General features: G+C 37.7%; 1 protein-coding gene across 4 annotated transcripts in view; it reads left to right on the forward strand.

Moving 5' to 3' along the window:
* The window catches only part of KITLG (KIT ligand), a 58,568-nt gene that overhangs the window by 20,842 nt on the left and 19,973 nt on the right, over positions 1 to 17,753 (forward strand). For all 4 annotated transcript variants that reach the window (XR_014185340.1, XR_014185341.1, XM_082064838.1 and 1 more), the window contains exons 2-3: positions 6,523 to 6,636; positions 16,299 to 16,361. Coding sequence is in view for 2 of the 4 variants with exons in the window: in XM_082064838.1 (XP_081920964.1) it covers positions 6,523 to 6,636; positions 16,299 to 16,361 (177 nt within the window). In the remaining 2 variants the exon portion in view is untranslated. The remainder of the gene's footprint in view (positions 1 to 6,522; positions 6,637 to 16,298; positions 16,362 to 17,753) is intronic.

The following is a 17,753-nucleotide window of genomic DNA, read 5'->3' on the forward strand; positions in this document are numbered from 1 at the left end:
CCTGAACAGAGTTATTTCTGATTCATTTACAGTGTACCTTAGAAGGGAACACGGTCTTTAAGCATCTGGATACAGCAGTTGGTTTTTCCTTTGCACATGTGGCTGGTGGAGTCCAGCAAGTGCCACTTTAGCATTCTGCCACTAAATAGAAAGTTAGCTGAAAAATCCTCTTCTTGTCAGTTGTCATTAGGCATTCCAGAAGTACTGCCCAAGAAAGTGAGTGTACAAATGTTAGGGGGAAGAGATTTTATGGTTGGAAACATCATGGAAAGGCAAATACATAATGTCACAAAAAGATCAAACAGTTGTGAAAACAGGTTGCCTGTTGAACGCCTTTGAATTTAGGGGGCAATGCCACCTTTTCCTTCTTATGTTTGGAACAAGAACTCATTAATTTCCTTGTCCCTTACCCCATGAAGTACCCTCATATTATTTGTTTTAGATATTATATGCAGAAGTGGGTATAAGAGTATTCTGCACTTCATAAATAACATAAATAACATGTTCAAATATTTCATGTCTAAAGCACTCCAAAACTTACTCTGAAATAAGTGACCAGCATTTCTGTAGTCTGTGTTTAAATCAGAATCTAAATAAATCACTCTGATACTCCCTGCTGAATTTTGTTTACTTTTATCATAATTCTCCCCACTACACATCATTGTTTAAAAAAATGAAGAATAGTATCAGTCACTAGAAAAGTATGCATCTGCTTTTTGTAATCTTAACAAAGCTTATAGGGTGTGATCCAAAGATTTTTTAGGTGTCTCACCCCAGCAGGGTGACTCACTGAGCTGGAGTTAGCCTCTGTTTTGTTCAATGGACTGCCAAAAGGTTATTCAAGAAAACTCACATGTTGACTGGGGAGCTTCCCAGAAGTTAGGGCGCCCAGATGGAGGAGCATGTGCGAGGCGAGGATACACATAAACGTTCTGATGTCTGTGCAGCGAACTTTTTTTTTTTTTTTTTTCCTATGTGATGGCTTGCCAGTGTAAAATGCATACATGTTCTGAATAACAAGGTTCAGGAGTGTCAGTGTACCCCCATTTTGCCCCTTCTGGCTAGGAAGCCATTGTAGGTGGGAAAGTGCCTTTGGTGGTATTTACAAGGGAGATGTCAGAGGAACAGATCTCAACTCCCATGAGTTGGAATTACCTTGGTTAGAAGAAATTTAACCTTGGTCTGTCACTCATTAGTAAATACCCTAGTTGACAGGCTATTATGTTCGGTGAGACCAGTGCATATTTTTTGAAGGACAGGGATGGGTGTACACTGGACTTAATGCTTCAGCTATGTGTTTTTCAAGGATCATGCAATGCTTACTCCAGCTACACTGAAGTTATCTCCAGGGTACCTGAGAGCATGTAGGAACCTTTCCAGTTCCAATTTTGCTTGCCAAAGTACTTCACTGCTTCCAGAACTAGATGGGTGGGTGGGTGACTTTTTTTCCACACCTAACTCGCTCTTTTGGGGTTGGAGCAATATCTAGCATTTAAGCAGTATTTAGGCACAGCCATTTAGACTATTAAAGTTAGTGCTGTCATTTGCACAGGTGAAAGTATCACTGAATACCATGAAAATGGGAATTGGATTACATTCTGTATAAATGGTCTTCTTTCAGTTGAAGATAATTCCACACTGAAGGTGAATTTCTTAATTGGTTAAAGACAATCCTTCCATGACTTTAATTATCTCTATCACAACAAAATATCTAAATAGATTAGTAGACATATGAGATACTTATTGTGCTTTTATGCTTTGTGGTTAAAAAAAAAAAAAAATCAAGATCTTTTCTTGCTATTTTCCTTTTCTCTGAATCTTCTTACAAAAGGCTTTATAAGGCATAAGTATGAACACTGTTAGCTATCCCAGACTGACTAACCGATGTTTTCTATGGCAGAAGTTTAGAAGATATAGCTCCCCAAAGCAGCGTGCAAACACTGCCTGAGGAGCCAATATTTAGAGATGTTCCTACCTCAGCATTAGGAGAAGTGAAAAATAAATTTGGGAAGCCTGGCCCAGGGTAAATGTTGTTTCACATTGTCAGCTAACCCTAATGTAGCCATGGCTTGGTTGTGGTTAACTGAATGATTTATTCAAGAAACTGGGCTGAAAAATTCTGTGGCTCACATGCTCTGAATGCAAGAAATTTTATAATGAAGAATTCATTCATCTGTATAGTTACTACATTTCCCTGTGTTTAAATAGGGTTTTTTTTTGCATTTTATTATTTGCCCTTTTTTTTTTTTTGTGGATGATTTCTCCTTAGTTATGATTAGAATTGTTAGCAGAACAAAGAGATATTTGGAAATATCCAGACTTTCCAATATTTGTCTTATTTAGTAATGTGGTATTCCCCTTGCTGCTTTCCACTTAAAGAATTAGGTGAACATTAACCAGCATGACTCAATATCTTTGATAGCATACTGTGAAAAAGATGTTAACACATTCATTCAGTAGCTTTTGTCAACACTCCAGATCATAAATTAAGAACAAACATGAAAAAGTTGTTGATTTGCCACTGAAAGGATGGCCTTCAACACTCTGGATCACTAGCTAAGCTTCTAAAATGCTGTTAACCAAAATTATAGATTGTGGCATATAGGCAATAATAAAAATCTTTTGCAGAAAAATCAAAAGTGTATACTGTAAATCTTTGATCTGAATTATCCTTTCCAGTCTAATCATTACTTCCCCCCCCCTTCACAAAATCAACCAAAATATTCAGTATTTAAGAGATTTCAGAGTACAAAAACAATTGAATAATTTTTGAGTCAAAAATAGGAAGAGGCCCTGTGGTATACAGGTCTGCCTCCTGCCTGCCACTTATCTTCAATTTAATGCTAGTAGATGATGTGTGATTAAATCCTGTGGCCAGCTTTGAAAATGCCATTTTAGCTTAGAAGTAATTATACATGGAAATCTGTTACAAGTGTTGTGTGGGTAACATTCATTTATGCTTAGTAAAGTGTAAAACTGGAATCTCTATTTATAAAGCTGTTGTTTAAGGTTCCCTTTTGTTCTGTCCTTGATTTAATTCAGTCTATACAAGTTTTGCTCAAACAGCAGGTTTGGTCATTAGTAAATAACACAAAAATAGCTTAGCTCTTTGATCTAAACAGTTCTTACATACAATGTGCCTGTAGGCATGTGTAATATAAATATTTTGTAAGTGCAAATAATTAAAAGATTTTGGATAATAGGCATGTTGAAACTAGCAGTATATTGCAGATTTTCAGTTCATGTTGGATGAGACAGGGAACAAATAAGCAAGAAAAACCTCAAATCTTCTCAAAGATTATAAAGCATTTCTTTTTAATAGCAGTTATAAAAAATTACTATGCTTTAAAATCCCAATATTTACATAGGAAAAAAACATGTGTTCTTGTTGATTTGCATAATTATAAAATGTGTAGTGATTTTAAGCTTCATGTGTGGGGTTTCTTTAGATCCAGAAGTATGAAAACTGACAAGATGCATCAGAGTTCTGGTTTTATTTCGAGAGTGCTGCCACTTTTGTTAATATTCCTCAGTCGATCTGCCAAAAAAACTATTTCCAGTTAAAGAGTGTTGTTACTTTTTTGATTGTTTAACTGTTAGGTTAAACATCGTCCTATGACAGTGACACAAGTCAGTGAACAAATCCCATCTTCCTTTACATACTACTCAGTGGTGAGGAACCCAGTAAAGAAATCAGTGATTTCTGGTGTGGACTCCATCTGCAAAGGACACATCAGGGAAATATCCCTGAATCCCAGGAAGTGTAACTGCAAGCATACTGTTTAACCCTGAAGGTAGAATTGCTTTTCTGAAATTCTTAAAAGGGGTATAGTTAGTCCATTTTGGAGCTGGTTGTCATTAATTTCTTGCCTTTTTATAGCAGTTGTGTTCCAAAAATCACAGTGGAGAAGTAGTCTGTTAACCTGAGGTCCTCTTTGGTTTCCTGTGATTCTGGAATTTATGTGAGGAGATGTTTCTCTGGCTACTTAAGGATAGCTCTTAAATGACTTTGAGCTTCTATACACTGCAAGGAAATCTCAAAGGTCCTTTCAGATACTAGCAGCATTGTTGTCACTGTTATATGCAAAAGACAGAATCACAGAATCATAGAGTAGTTTGAGTTGGAAAGAACCCTCAAAGATCATCTGGTCCAATGCCCCTGCAATAAGCATCTTCAACTAGATCAGGTTGCTCAGAGCCCCGTCCAGCCTGGCCTTGAATGTGTCCAGGGATGGGGCATTTACCACCTCTCTGGGCAACCTGTGCCGGTGTTTCACCACCCTTATTGTAAAAAATTTCTTCCTCATGTCTACCCCGAATCTCCCCTCCTTTAGTTTAAAAACATTGCCCCTCGTCTTACCAAAGCAGAAGTACAAACACACCAAGGCTGCCCAAATTACCCAAGAGGAGGAATGTCAGCAGAAACAGGTTCCCACATTCCAGGTCTCACTACCCTTTCATTAGAAAGCAGGGAATAGATACAAGGTTGTTATCTCTTTTGTCTCGAGTGTGGCTCCAAGCATCTCCTGAGAGCTTGGCTTGTGCATATATGTTTAACTGCAAAGCTGCTGCATAGCACAAGATACAGAGGTTTTGTAAGACTGCTAAGTACCTAACTTCATGTTAGGTACTTAGTGTCAATTCTTCACATAGGTAATTCTTCTCAAAAATTATTTCTACAAATATTAAATTAAAAGTATTTCTAAATTCTAGTTATGTTGAAGCAAGAGGCATTCTCAAAAGACATGCTGCATATTCAGTGTATGCTTTGCTTAGAAAATTTTTGTGATCCTGTAGTGTTTGAAGGTACAGTTTAGGGAAAGCTGAGTGCAGGCTCCACCAAAACAGGTGGTCATGGCTTGTCCCATCTGTAATGGAACATTTCTGCTGTCTCAGTCACCTGGATCAGAACGCTCTGCCTGAAAACTAGCACAGGAAAACAAAAATGGAAGTTGTCTGCTGGTACAGCTGACTAAACCATCTCATCAGTGCTAGTGCAAGAGGCAGGGGAAGAGGCTAGATTGTCTTTTCTAGCAGCAGCCCACTCTGGTTTTGCCTAAACGAGTCAGGAAGCAATATTCTAAGAAAGCAAATGACCAGTTTTGCTTGACATGTAAGATACATGTAAGACTTAAGAGATAATAAGATACGAGAGAGATTTACTTGTCATTTAACAGCTCTAGGGAAATTGGCTGGCACTGCTCCATCATGTTTATGTAGCTCCCAAGCGATCTTCATCATCATACTTCCCTAGCTCTTCTAGGTTACTATAATGATACTTAATCTTTTAAATCTGTGATTTTCTCTCTCTGCTTTTCTAGGGATCTTCATCTATGTTGCTTGATTTGCTTTGGTTTTAAATGGAAAGTTTGGATAGTGTTTGAAGCCAGTGCTGGAGATGGGAGCTCTCTACTTGAAACAGGGAACAGACAGGGCTGAGATGCATCTTAGCACATGCAAAAGCAAATTCTTGTCTCAGTCCTGCACTCATGGAGGTTTGGGAGCCTGCACAGGCAAATTCCTTACTTGCAGTAAATGTACACCATCATCGGCTCTTGCTGACAGCTTCAGTCAGCTGGCACAAGAAGCTTCACAACCCGAGGCAACTTTTGATTATCCATAACTTAAATGCTTTAACATTCTGGAAATAAAGATCTGTAGCTTAAACTTGGCACAGGGCTCTGTGGGAAACCAGCAAAGCACAAGGAACAACAGAAGGCGAGGAAGTTCAGGCAGTGTAGCCAAGGAGACACCCAGGTGCATTGCAGCTAGTTATCTGGTGCTTTTCTGGCTGTGTCCCACAAGCCTTTGTGAGTACATTGCTCTGCTATTCCTAACAGGATTTAGGAGGGGATGTAGTGCCAAAGCCAAACTGCCACTCCTGAGATGCCAGGGCACGTCACTTAAAGAAAAATGTATTATATTGCTGCTTGAGATCTCAGTATTTGACCAGAGTTCAGTTGTAGTTTTGCTTGCAGTTTAAGTACCCAAATGTACCCAAATGGTTGTGATTATGAACTTTCTCCTTTTATCTTGCTGTGGTCTGGTATAATTTTGTTCCTTATCATCCATTATCACATTAGGGGTACAGGTTTATCAAATGCCTTATCAGGTGAATGATAAGTATTTAGTTAGTTTTGTGTCAATGATGAAGAATATTGTGAAGTTTGCCTCTTGCTCTTGGTATTGGTAAACTTTGCAGAAACTCGCCTAAGTGGGATCCTGTGCAAGTAATCTGATGGCTCAATGCCAGGTTTTCCATTATTACTCTAAAGGTACTTGTTTCCAAAAAAGATCAATTAAGTGCATTTCTGTGGATCCCTGCCATGAAATTATATTATAGTGCTACGAGTATGTCCTCATGAAAGATGAAGAGTATTGTTGCATCTAGACTTCGTATAGAAAAAACGTTACTACAGTCTCTTGTTACTTCATATTTGGACATTGCTTACTTAGGGTTTCTTGTTTCTTTTTTTTTTTTTTTGTTTCTTTTTTTTTTTTTTCTTTTTTTTCGCTAAATAGACTTGGATTATCACTTGCTTTTGTCTTCAACTACTCCTACTTAATCCTCTTGTCAAAGCCCAGAGTTCCTGTGGGAATCCAGTGACAGATGATGTGAATGACATTGCAAAACTGGTAAGTAGCTTTTATTTAAAATTATTCTTTATGTTAAACAATAATCAATGGCTAATGGCACTTAGATTTTTAAGCAAAGTTAGCAAATCTATATTAGAACCAGAGAAATATTTAAAAAAAATCTGTCAACATCTGTTACTTGATCAAAACCAAAACCTTTATTGCAGAGAGCTGAGAATAGTTTCAGTGTTCACCTTCTTGACCAAGCTGAAATATATGTACATACGTGCTTTCCTCCCTCCAAACTTCCATAAAAATTGTCAAAAGCCTTGATTTCCTCAAACATTGCCTGGAATCCAATTGCTTCCCATGAAGATGAAGGATTATTGTCTTTGTGTTACTAATTTGTGTGAAGCAGACTGGCAGCAAAAATGACTGAAATCTATCAGAAGTCTTTACCTTAGGTATATGGGAAATGTGCCATATATGAAAATAGTATGATATTAGACGTTGTAGCAATCAAGGCAATAACAACTGAACAGCTCTTATAGTCTTTAGGTGTGAGTGGGCTACACTCATTGCACTTTTCTCTCTCTACTTGCTGTACCTAGAAGTTAAAGTCTGAAGGACTCATGGCTTCATATAAGAACTGAATCAATTTAAGTACATTTTAGCTGTTACTTAATTGAACACTGCATTAACCTGAAAAACTGCATCTCCTTGTGTGAAGTCAGTGATTATGCTAACTTGCAGTAGTGCAGGGTTTAACACCGAAGTTTTTTAAGAAACAATATATACTGAACACTTAACAAGTGTACCATCATTTACATGTTAACTTCAGCTGAAACTTATGGCTTCATTATATGGAAAAACAGTTGCAATACCAGTGTTAATATTATCAAACACTTGCATTTGCTGCCAGTGCAGTGTTCTTAACTTGCTTTCTCTTGGCATTGTTATATACGTTGGCACATAATGTAAGTCTCGAGGGGTGCTCTGCAGTTCTGCTCAAATGCTTAGCACTTCACATTAGTTCCTTTAGGCAGAATTCTGAAGTATAGTTATGTTTATTCAAGATAATATTTCATCTCTTGAAAGAGTATTAAGCTTTGATTTAAACCTGTTGAAAGCATGACAGAACAACAGAACTCCTGTGAGGGCTAGTGAAATTGTCTAGTACAGGGTTAGCAATAACTTTTTGTCAATTGTGTATCCTCAGAACAAATGCTTGAACTTTCCTTTTAGTACAATTTAAACTTCAAGAATGCATAAATACAGGTTATAAAAATTTGCATGCAGCTTAAGAAATCACACTTTGCTTTTGAAATAAATTATGAAAGAAACCAAACATCATAAAAATTAGGTTAGTCTTTAACTGTGATGTTCCTCTTTCTCCAGACTACTCCAGCAACTGAAGTTCTTGCACATATTCCTGCAGTACTATGTTTCCATTCCCCCACCCTCTTCCACATCCCCTCTTAGTTCTCCACGCGCAGTGGGGTTGCTGGTTCCCTCGCATGCACCCTGGGCATGATGCCCACCTGAGCAGTGTTTCGAGAGCTGGCCAAATTTTTATCCCCTTCTGCTCAGGCTGCTGCTGGGGAGGAAAGACTGTGTGGTGACTGTTTTGGTGCATATGCTGCTTGTCCAGGAAGAAAACCTCTGTCCAGGTTACGCTGCACTTCTGCTGCTACCAAGTCTGAGCAGAGGGCGGTAGGGCTGAGCTCCTCTGGCCACTCCTCGGTGAGGATGCTGTATGGTCCTTCTCCTGATTTGCACCCATACCTTTCAGATCTCTCTACCAAAGAAAAAATTTGGATGAAGTTAACTAACAAGTTCAAAGATATTTTGGGTTGGACAAATAACAGAGAAATGCAGAAAATACGAAGCCCAGACACCTGGATTGTCTCTGTTTTGAGTTGTGCATCTAAAAATGTTTTGAGGAAAGTCCCTGTTTGTCTGTCTGTATTAATATTTGCATAGATTTTTCATATGAAAATAATTTCTATAAAGCCACTTGAGAACTGAAAGGATAACATGGAAATAAGTTTAGTATCTTAAATTTAGTATAAGAACTCTTGGTTTCAGTTAAACTGACTGTATCGCAAGTTGGTCATTCTCTTTTAAAATGTTACACCACGACTACTTGACATTGAGAACAAAATGAAAAAAACCCTATATTTCATAGGTTTAAAGTACTTTTAAAACAAAATATCATTACCTGACTGATCACATTACTTTCCTAAAAAGTACATTGGTTTTTATGCTACACTGAGTATATCCTTAGTACATATAATGTGGGCTCCAACATGATATTGCTTAGAAATATAGTCATAGAATCATGGAATAGTTTTAGTTGGAAAAGACCTTTAAGATCATCAGACCCAACTGTTAACCTAACACTGCCAAGTCGACCTCTAAGCCATGTTCTGAAAAAACATATCTACGCATCTTTTAAACATCTGCAGGGGTGATGACTCAACCAGTTCCCTGGGCAGCCTGTTCCAAAACCTGGCAACCCTTTCGGTGAATAAATTTTTCCTAGTATCTGACCTAAACCTCCCCTGGTACAACTTGAGGCCATTTCTTCTTATCCTGTCACTTGTTCCTTGGGAGAAGAGACCAACACCCTTCATGCTACAACCTCCTTTCAGGTAGTTGTAGAGAGCAATAAGGTCTCCCCTCAGCCTCCTTTTCTCCAGGCTAAACAGCCCCAGTTCCCTCTGCTGCTTCTCACAGGACTTGTGCTCAAGACCCTTCACCAGCTTTGTTGCCCTTCTCTGAACTCTCTCCAGCACCTCAATGTCTTTCTTGTAGTGGGGCTTCACCAGCACTGAGTACAGGGGTCTGATCACTTCCCGAATCCTGCTGCCCACACAATTTCTGATACAAGCCAGGATGCTGTTGGCCTTCTTGGCCACCTGAGCACACTGCTTGCTTATGTTCAACTGGCTGTTGATCAACAACCCCTAATCCTTTTCCTCCAGACAGCTTCCCAGGCAGGCTTCCCCGAGCCTGTAGCACTGCATGGGATCGTTGTGACCCAAGTGCAGGACCTGCCACTTGGCTTTGTTGAACCTCATACAGCTGGCCCCAGCCCATCAATTCAGCAGGTCCAGATCCCTCTGTAGAGCCTTCTTACCCTCCAGCAGATCAACACTCCCACCTAACTTGGTGTCATCTGCAAACTTGCTGAGGGTACCCTCAATCCCCTCATCCAGATCACTGATAGAGATATGAAAGAGAACTGTCCCAGTACTAAGCCCTGGGGAACACCACTCACAAATGGCCACCAACTGGATTTAACTCCATTCACTACAACTCTTTGAGCCTGGCCATCCAGCCAGTTTTTGATCCACAAAGAATATGCCCATGCAAGACACGATCAGCTGGTTTCTCCAGGAGAATGCTGTGGGAAACAGTGTCTAAGGCTTTACTAAAGTCCAGGCAGACAACATCCACAGCCTTTCCCTCATCCACTAATCTGGTCACCTTGTCACAGAAGGAGATCAGGTTGGTCAAGCAGGAACTGCCTTTCATAAACTCATGCTGACTGGGCCTGATCACCCAGTTTCCCTGTATATGCCATGTGATAGTACTCTAAATGATCTGCTTCATAATCTTCCCCAGCACCAAAGTCGGGCAGAACCTACAACACTTGTAAATTACTATAAATGTTTTTGTAGCACTTCTGCTTTTTGAAACTAAATATACTAATTGAATTAAGGAATAATATTCTGATGACTTACATCTTCAAAATTAGACATAGCACCCATAGGTCATTGAGTTCTTGATTCTATTGGCCATTAAAAGTTTTATTTCATGACTGATCCAAAGAGTTTGTGCCAGTAGAACATGCTGTCTTTAATAAAAATCCTCCTCTTTCACACTGAGAACAAATTGTAGCACTGAGGATTTCAGAGGAGCTAATGTTATGTGTACAGTTATTTCCCACAGTTACTGTAATGTTATTTTCCAAAAACTCTATCACACTTACTGGGACTGGTAAGACAGTTGTTTCCAAAGGCTTTATTCTTGACCACATTATCATGTTCTTTAAACTCTTTCATCCACAGTTGTGAATATAGTCCCATTTCTGTGCACGATAAACTTGTCATTCAGCAGTAGTACAAAAGTCTCATCATTTAGCTTAGTGTATTGACCTGTCTGCTCATCACAAATGTTCATACATCAACTTGAATTCAGTATGGCCTGAATTCTCCACTGAGACAGATTATGATCTCTTCATCTCCTCAAAATGTTATTTTTTCCTGGGCCTTTTCTTCTCATTATAAAGGTATATTACCATTGGTCCCCATCCATTCAGGTGTATAACAAAAGTGTCGATACTGGCTCTTGCCACTTCACAGACCCTTGTAAGTTCACTTTTAATACCTCCATTGTTTTTCCTGTCATAATAGGAAAAAATGTTTTTGTAGCTCTCTGTCCATACAAACTCACTTTCCTTCCAAATTCTTGGTGAATAAAAATCCAATCTACTGACAAATCTTTTTCTGGCTTCAACTTCTATGGTTTTGCCCTTCTTGTACTTCCTTCAAGCTGTTCCTCCTTTTTTTCATTATCGACAGCAAGCTTCTTGGTTTTGTCTCCAAAGGCATTAAGTATTAACACTGTTTGTGATGTTTTAACACATGCTGAGTTTGCCCTGTTGTCCTAGCTCCTCTTCATTATTTCCATGGTATCTGTTACACTGCTCATAGCTGCAGGAATGGTGCTCCTTGATGAACTCCAGACAGATTCTCATCCTCTTCATATCTCATGCTAAAATTCTTTGCAGCATGAATCTGTGCCTCTATCTTTTCTTCTTGCTACTCTGTTCTTTCCTACCTCTACTGTAGTTCACCTGCAGGTAGCAAAACAGTGTCATAATTCCCTACCAAACTCTTTTGCATGAAGCTTGATCCAACCTAGTCTTCATTTATTCATCTCTGAGTTTCTTGTTCCAAGTACTACAAACCCCCTCTATCACTGGTAGAAAACCCCTGAGTGTAACTGCAGCTGCGTTATGCTCAACTGTGTTGTATTCTAGGAATGTGGGAAGAATATGCCTCAGTCAAAACTTTCTGTGAATGTAGACCAGGGATGTATACTAAACCTAAGCTATTAGAGAATAAATAAAGCATGCTGTGCAGTGCCTGAAAATGTGGGTCATTTGCCTTATCAACTTCGTGTTGAGTAATAAATTGAGGACAGACATATGGTGCAACTTGGTGTTAGTGGTGTTATTCTGGATTTTCACTGGCATCATACTAGACACATGCCAGAAGCTAGAAACAGAAAGAAAGCACAGATTCAATAACAATAAGGATTCTGAGCATTAATCAACTGAGACCAAACCAGGCTGGTATCTGTTCATACAAAAATGACTTATATTTTATGTAAGACTAAATTTATTCAAATCTTTGTAATATAATTTTGTCATATGAAGAATGTGTCCTAAGTAAAATGATTTTTAGAAGAAAAGAACAATTTAACAATCACATTTTGTTCATTTTTTAACGGTGAGAACTTTAAAAGAGCATAATTTCATACCTGTAGAGAATGAAAGTATTCACTTTCAATCACTTGAGCTCCTGCTTCTTATGTGATGAAGATGTCTGGAGGGAAACACATTACCTGATGAACAAATGTTTTGTATTATGAAATCGTAATTGCAGCACCTGTCAATAAAGCCTGTCCCCATTGTTCTTTTCAACATAATAAGTCACCAGAAAGATGCATTGCTGTAATTGTGACTGATTTTGCGTAAGAATTAGGAATCTGTTGTATATATGTTTCTTAAATATGAAGACCAAACCTCTATATAAGTAGAATTTTCACTGAGCATAGAATGTACCTACATATTTTGGTTTAATCCAGTATAGATATCTAACATACTCACCTTTTCTTCCATGATCTAGTTCTCTAAAGCAATTTTTTTCTTCAGCATTTACTGACCAGGTTGCCTGTTGGAGACGTGCTGTTTCACTTTGCCTTCACTTTGCATCTTTGCTGTAAATATGTCATTTACACTCTCTGCAATATTTGATATTTATTGTTAAATGGATCTAACTCTCCTGAGTGAAGGGGTTATAAAAAATGATCCAGTGTTGTTATCCTGCAAATATTCTGCCACTATGGCTGTAAGAAGTGTGAACGGAAATCGTTAGCATGTTGTCTTAAGCCAAATGATGAGGATTTTATTAACTGCTTCATTAGCAGATGAGATACATTGCAGAGATAATGGACAGAAAGTGAAAGCTCCTGCAGGAAAAGCCAAGGATGCAAGGAAGGGAGATGCAATGGCATTAAAGAGTAGGAAAGGGAAATGAGGAATAGAGAAATGGGAGTAGAAAAGGTAGCCAAAAGCAAAGTATGGTTTTCCCATCATATGCCTCAGTGTAAAAAAAGAAATCACTGACAGTGATGAATGGTTATTTTTACTTTAAGGACTTACTTTATCTTTGATCTGTGTAAGAAACAAAAACAAAAACAAAAACAAAAAACGTTATATCTATGCTTGTCTCCTTGAATTTTTCGGAACAGTCACAATTAAGAGAATTTTCAAGAGCAGTAGCCCTCATTTTAAAGCACTTGACTGTAGGGATGGATCATCTCATTTCTTTTATTCTGTTGTGATGAAAAAGTAGTTTATGGAACCCAAATTGCTTTTACAACATGCCTTTTTCATCTCTCTATCTGACCATGAGCATACTTTAAAAGCATATTTGGGTTATGCAATGTTAACAGTGCTGTATTAAATATTCAGACTCTGTATGTCAAAAGGAATTTTACATTTCCCAGTTTCAGGTTTTGTTACAACTGGGAATATAGCACTTAATGTTGGTTTTATATGGATTTAAAGACATAAATCTAGATTCCCTGTTCTTCACCTCTTCTCTGAGCTTGGTAGGCATTCTACAACCACTCACCCCCACCAAATCAGAGAATTTTTGGTGACATTTTAATTGCAATGTAGGGTTATTTTATTTCCATACATTATTTTGCAAGATTATCAGTTGACATTCTCTATAATCATAAAAAATATTATTTTAGTCTGAACTAAAGAAAATCATGCAGGCAGGTGTTCTGTGGCCCCCAAATTTATCACTGTACTTAAGGAGCTGAGTACAGAAGCCAAAAAAAGACAGTCCAGGACTCAGAGAGTTTCAAAGAAGTCACTTGCTATCCCCTTTGCTCAGGCAACTCAGAACCCTCATGTCCTCCGCTCCTTGTTCAAGTGGAGCCACAGCAGTCGGGCACCGCGAACAGAGCAGGTACTCAGGGTCCTTTCATTCCTTTCAGCATCATTTCAGCAGCTGCAGATCAAGTGCTTGGTTTTGGATCATAGTCTTGGTGGTTAGTCTTCAACAAAATTTCAAGGTTTTTTTCAGGAAAGCAAGGCAGTACAACATGCACAGATTTGGTACAAACATATCCTTCACTCTTACATCAGGGGCTCTACCCTATTTTCTATGCATGATTTGGGGAGTCCAACTGGGACACAAATATAACTCCCTCACATTGACTGAGCTCCACCACTCGCCATCAGCAGAGCATCTGGCATGTGGAATTTAATCAATAAAACTTTAACAAGTTGTTTCGTCTTGAGGCAGGGCTTGTATTTTGTGTTTGACACCCTCCCCTCAAGTGATCTTCATTTTTAGTAGTAAATTCAAAGATATATTTTCTGATTCACAATCTGTCAAGGAAAAAAATATCTGAGGCTGAGCTGTATTCTCTAGCTTTGTTTGAGAAGCTGTAAGAACTCTTGGGCACTTAGATTTTTTTTTTCAACTGTGCATGAAAAGTGCTTGACAGGCTCTGATGTCAGTAAAGTAGATTGTATACATAATGCATATCAGTTCTTGTAGTGTTCACTGATTTGGAACAAATTTAATCTTCCAATGACCTTTCTTAAAGAACAGTGCTTTTGCTGACATTGCTAGGTGTTGAATCCCTCTAGAGTGAGTATGGGAAACTTTGCACATACAGTAGCATCTTCACTATCTTTGCTGCTTGAAGCGTTGCTAATCCTGCCTCTCTAGGCACGCAAAGGAAGCTGGAAAACAAACTGGATTACCTGTTAGTGTGTCATGATGTCAGGATGTTTTTAGAGGAAGGAAAAAATATACAAAAATTGTGGATGACGATTTAAAATAAATCAGATGCTGCAAAGAAAGAACAAATGAATTGAAAGATTTTTCAGTATTTATAGCATCTTGAATCACCTCCCCCAAATGCCAGGTAAATAGAAATTGATATAGAGAATTTTAGTGGTATTTTTGCAACTGCTGCTTTGGGCATATGTAGGTATAAAAAAAAAAAAAAAAAAAAAAAAAAAAAGAAAATTGATCCTTGGAAAGGACTTTACCAGGATAATTTGTAGAAAACTTGTTTTTTAAAGCTGGAGGAGAAAGCTAGATGTCATTGAATTGAAAGATTGAGGCTCAGCCCATGTTGTAAATAAAAAAATGCTTGGAATTCATTAGTGACTGACTGTGCAAAAGTAATATCCTTGCTTATTTCCAGAACCATAACATTCTGAAATTGCTGTTTTAATTTTTAATTTAAACTAAATTTTAATTAACAAATAAAACATTCTGTTGTGTCAAACAAAATGCTACCTAAAACTGCACAGTAAAAAAAATAATCCCTGTGTTGGTTGCTATAGCAGCAGAATCAAAAACAGCCATAACAGGATGATCTTTAACCTGAACAAGTAGAAATGCTTTGCTGAACAAAGTGTAGATTCTGGTTCACCAAAGGAATTATGTATATTTTTATTGTCTCTTGACTAAATGGGTTTCACACCAGGATGAGTAATACCAATTGAATATTTCTCTGATATGAAAGAAAATTGATTTGCTGTATCACTAAGCATCATAATATTGATAAACCTTTTGAAAAAAGTACTTCAAGAGACTGTGGATTGCGACAGCATCTCCCTCTTCATCTCCTCACTCACCACATTTCCCAAATGATCAACTATGCCTCACAATAGAGTTGAATCCCATCTGTGGTAGATTGCATTATATCATTCAGTGAGAACCCTTCTTCTGCTCCTTGTCCTTGCTTTAGCCCATCCCATACTCACCTACATCTGCAAGGCCACCCTCAGACTACGTGTACGGAAGCTCTCCTTTGCCCCAGGACATTGCTATGATATGACATATTGCTTATCATTAGTAAGAGGCACAGCTTCAAAGTTAAAGTTGTCTGACCTGTTACAGAACTAAGCACAAGGCTGGCAAGTATTTCTTGAGTTTCAGATGCTTGCTGAAGTTGGAAGTTGAAGGAAAAAAGGTTTAGAGACTACTGGGTCCCCTACTGTGTGGAGTGGTTGGGGTTGTGTATAAATTGTCACATTAACACTTCAAGATGTCATTAAAATATGAAAATATCATGGAGTTTCTGCAGTAATTAATAAACCCAGATCACTTCTCCTCACCACATTACTGACTTTCATTCTGCTGAGAAGGGGTAACATTGAACATGGTCAGATCAGATCAGATCTGGGAATGTTACAGAGGTGTGGAAAGATACTTCACTTGTGACAAATAACAGTAGCAACTCTATAGGAAACAAAATACGTAAGCTCTTGCACCTGGTACGTTACTGAAAACTTATGTTGAATATTTTATAGATTTTTTTGAATACAGTAATGAAAATTGAGTCTTTGTGTCGTCAGCGATAACGTTTTAATTATCTGTTTGTTGTAGGTTGGAAATCTCCCAAATGATTATATGATAACCCTTAAATATGTCCCGAAGATGGATAGTCTGGTATGTAAAACCATTTCAAGTTAATCCAATAAAATGGCCCACTGGAACTAGTGATGGCTGTAACATTTTGTACCTAGTCCTGTATCTCAGTAATTTACAGTTAAATAATGGTTATTTCGCTTTTTATATGCTTTGCAAGTACTCATTTAGAAGAAAAGTGGAGAGATTCCTGCAATCACTTAAAACCTTTTTAATTACAGGAATCTTAGAAAAATGTTTCTTCATGTTAAATTTTTTAACATTTTCTCTGGAAAAAGTCAAACTATGGTATTATTTCATCATGTCAATTGAAAATTTTTGCTTTCTTTAAGAAGTAGTTTCTTTCTAATTGAGCTTTGGAATATACTGTAGTATGTCCTTCCCATTTCATCCAGTGGAAATGCCATTAAAGTACAACAAATACTAAGCAGACAATAAAGAAAACCCTAAGTTTGGCAAATGGTAGTGTCAGTAGAAAGGGAGGACATTATTTCATTCAAACATGCTTAATACATAGTGATATTTTCAAATAAGCATCATCTGCCCTCTTTAAAATTTTATAACATTTTGTATTAAAAAAAAATTCATGTTATCTTATTGCTTATTCTACTAAATATTTTTATGTTTTTCTTTAATTTAAAAAATATTTTTAGAACGATGCATTGAAAATGCTCTCTTAGTTGTTGCATACACTGCAAGAAAAACGAGAGAGGGAAACAAGCTGAAAGAAATTATGCTGAATGTTGTACTGTACTATATTGTTTAGGAAAGAAAAATGTAAGAAAAGGACTTGTTAGTCAGTTAAACTGAACAATATTGTGCCTGCCTTAAGAATGAAACATTGTACACATACATCAGTAGCTGGGAATAATTTGGTAGATAGTTTTGTACAAAGTTTTCATTATGAAAATCCAATTTATGTGTGATACGCATATGAAAATGCGTCCTGTCCTACAACTTCGTAGCAATTCTAGCAATATTCCCTATTGATATTGGAGAACGATGCCAGAAGCAACATTCTCTGAGTCCCAAATAACAAGAAGATGACTGGAGGAAAAGGAGGCTGTGGGATAATGAAGGGCCCTGAGCTGTGAATTTACGAGGTATTATGGCAGATCTGGCAGTGTTCTTACGAGTTTTGTTGGAAGCTCAAGGCTTTTACTAAAACTTAGAGCACTTTAGAAAACCCAGTTTAAACTTGCTTCCTTAGATAGAAAAACTTTGCAGAACAAATGTTATGGAAATTGGGTACTAGATCCTATATAATGTAATTCAAACTGATGGAAAAAATTCCATTTCAGAAAATAGCCAATATCCAGAGAAAAGGGAAGTAAGACTGGCTGGCACCATCCCCTGGTTGCCATGCATTTTGAAATTCCATGATTTTGGTGCGGGATGTGAGGACAGCCATAG

Source organism: Streptopelia decaocto (genome assembly GCF_964273445.1).
Source record: "Streptopelia decaocto genome assembly, chromosome: 1".
NCBI classification, from domain to species: Eukaryota; Metazoa; Chordata; class Aves; order Columbiformes; family Columbidae; genus Streptopelia; species Streptopelia decaocto.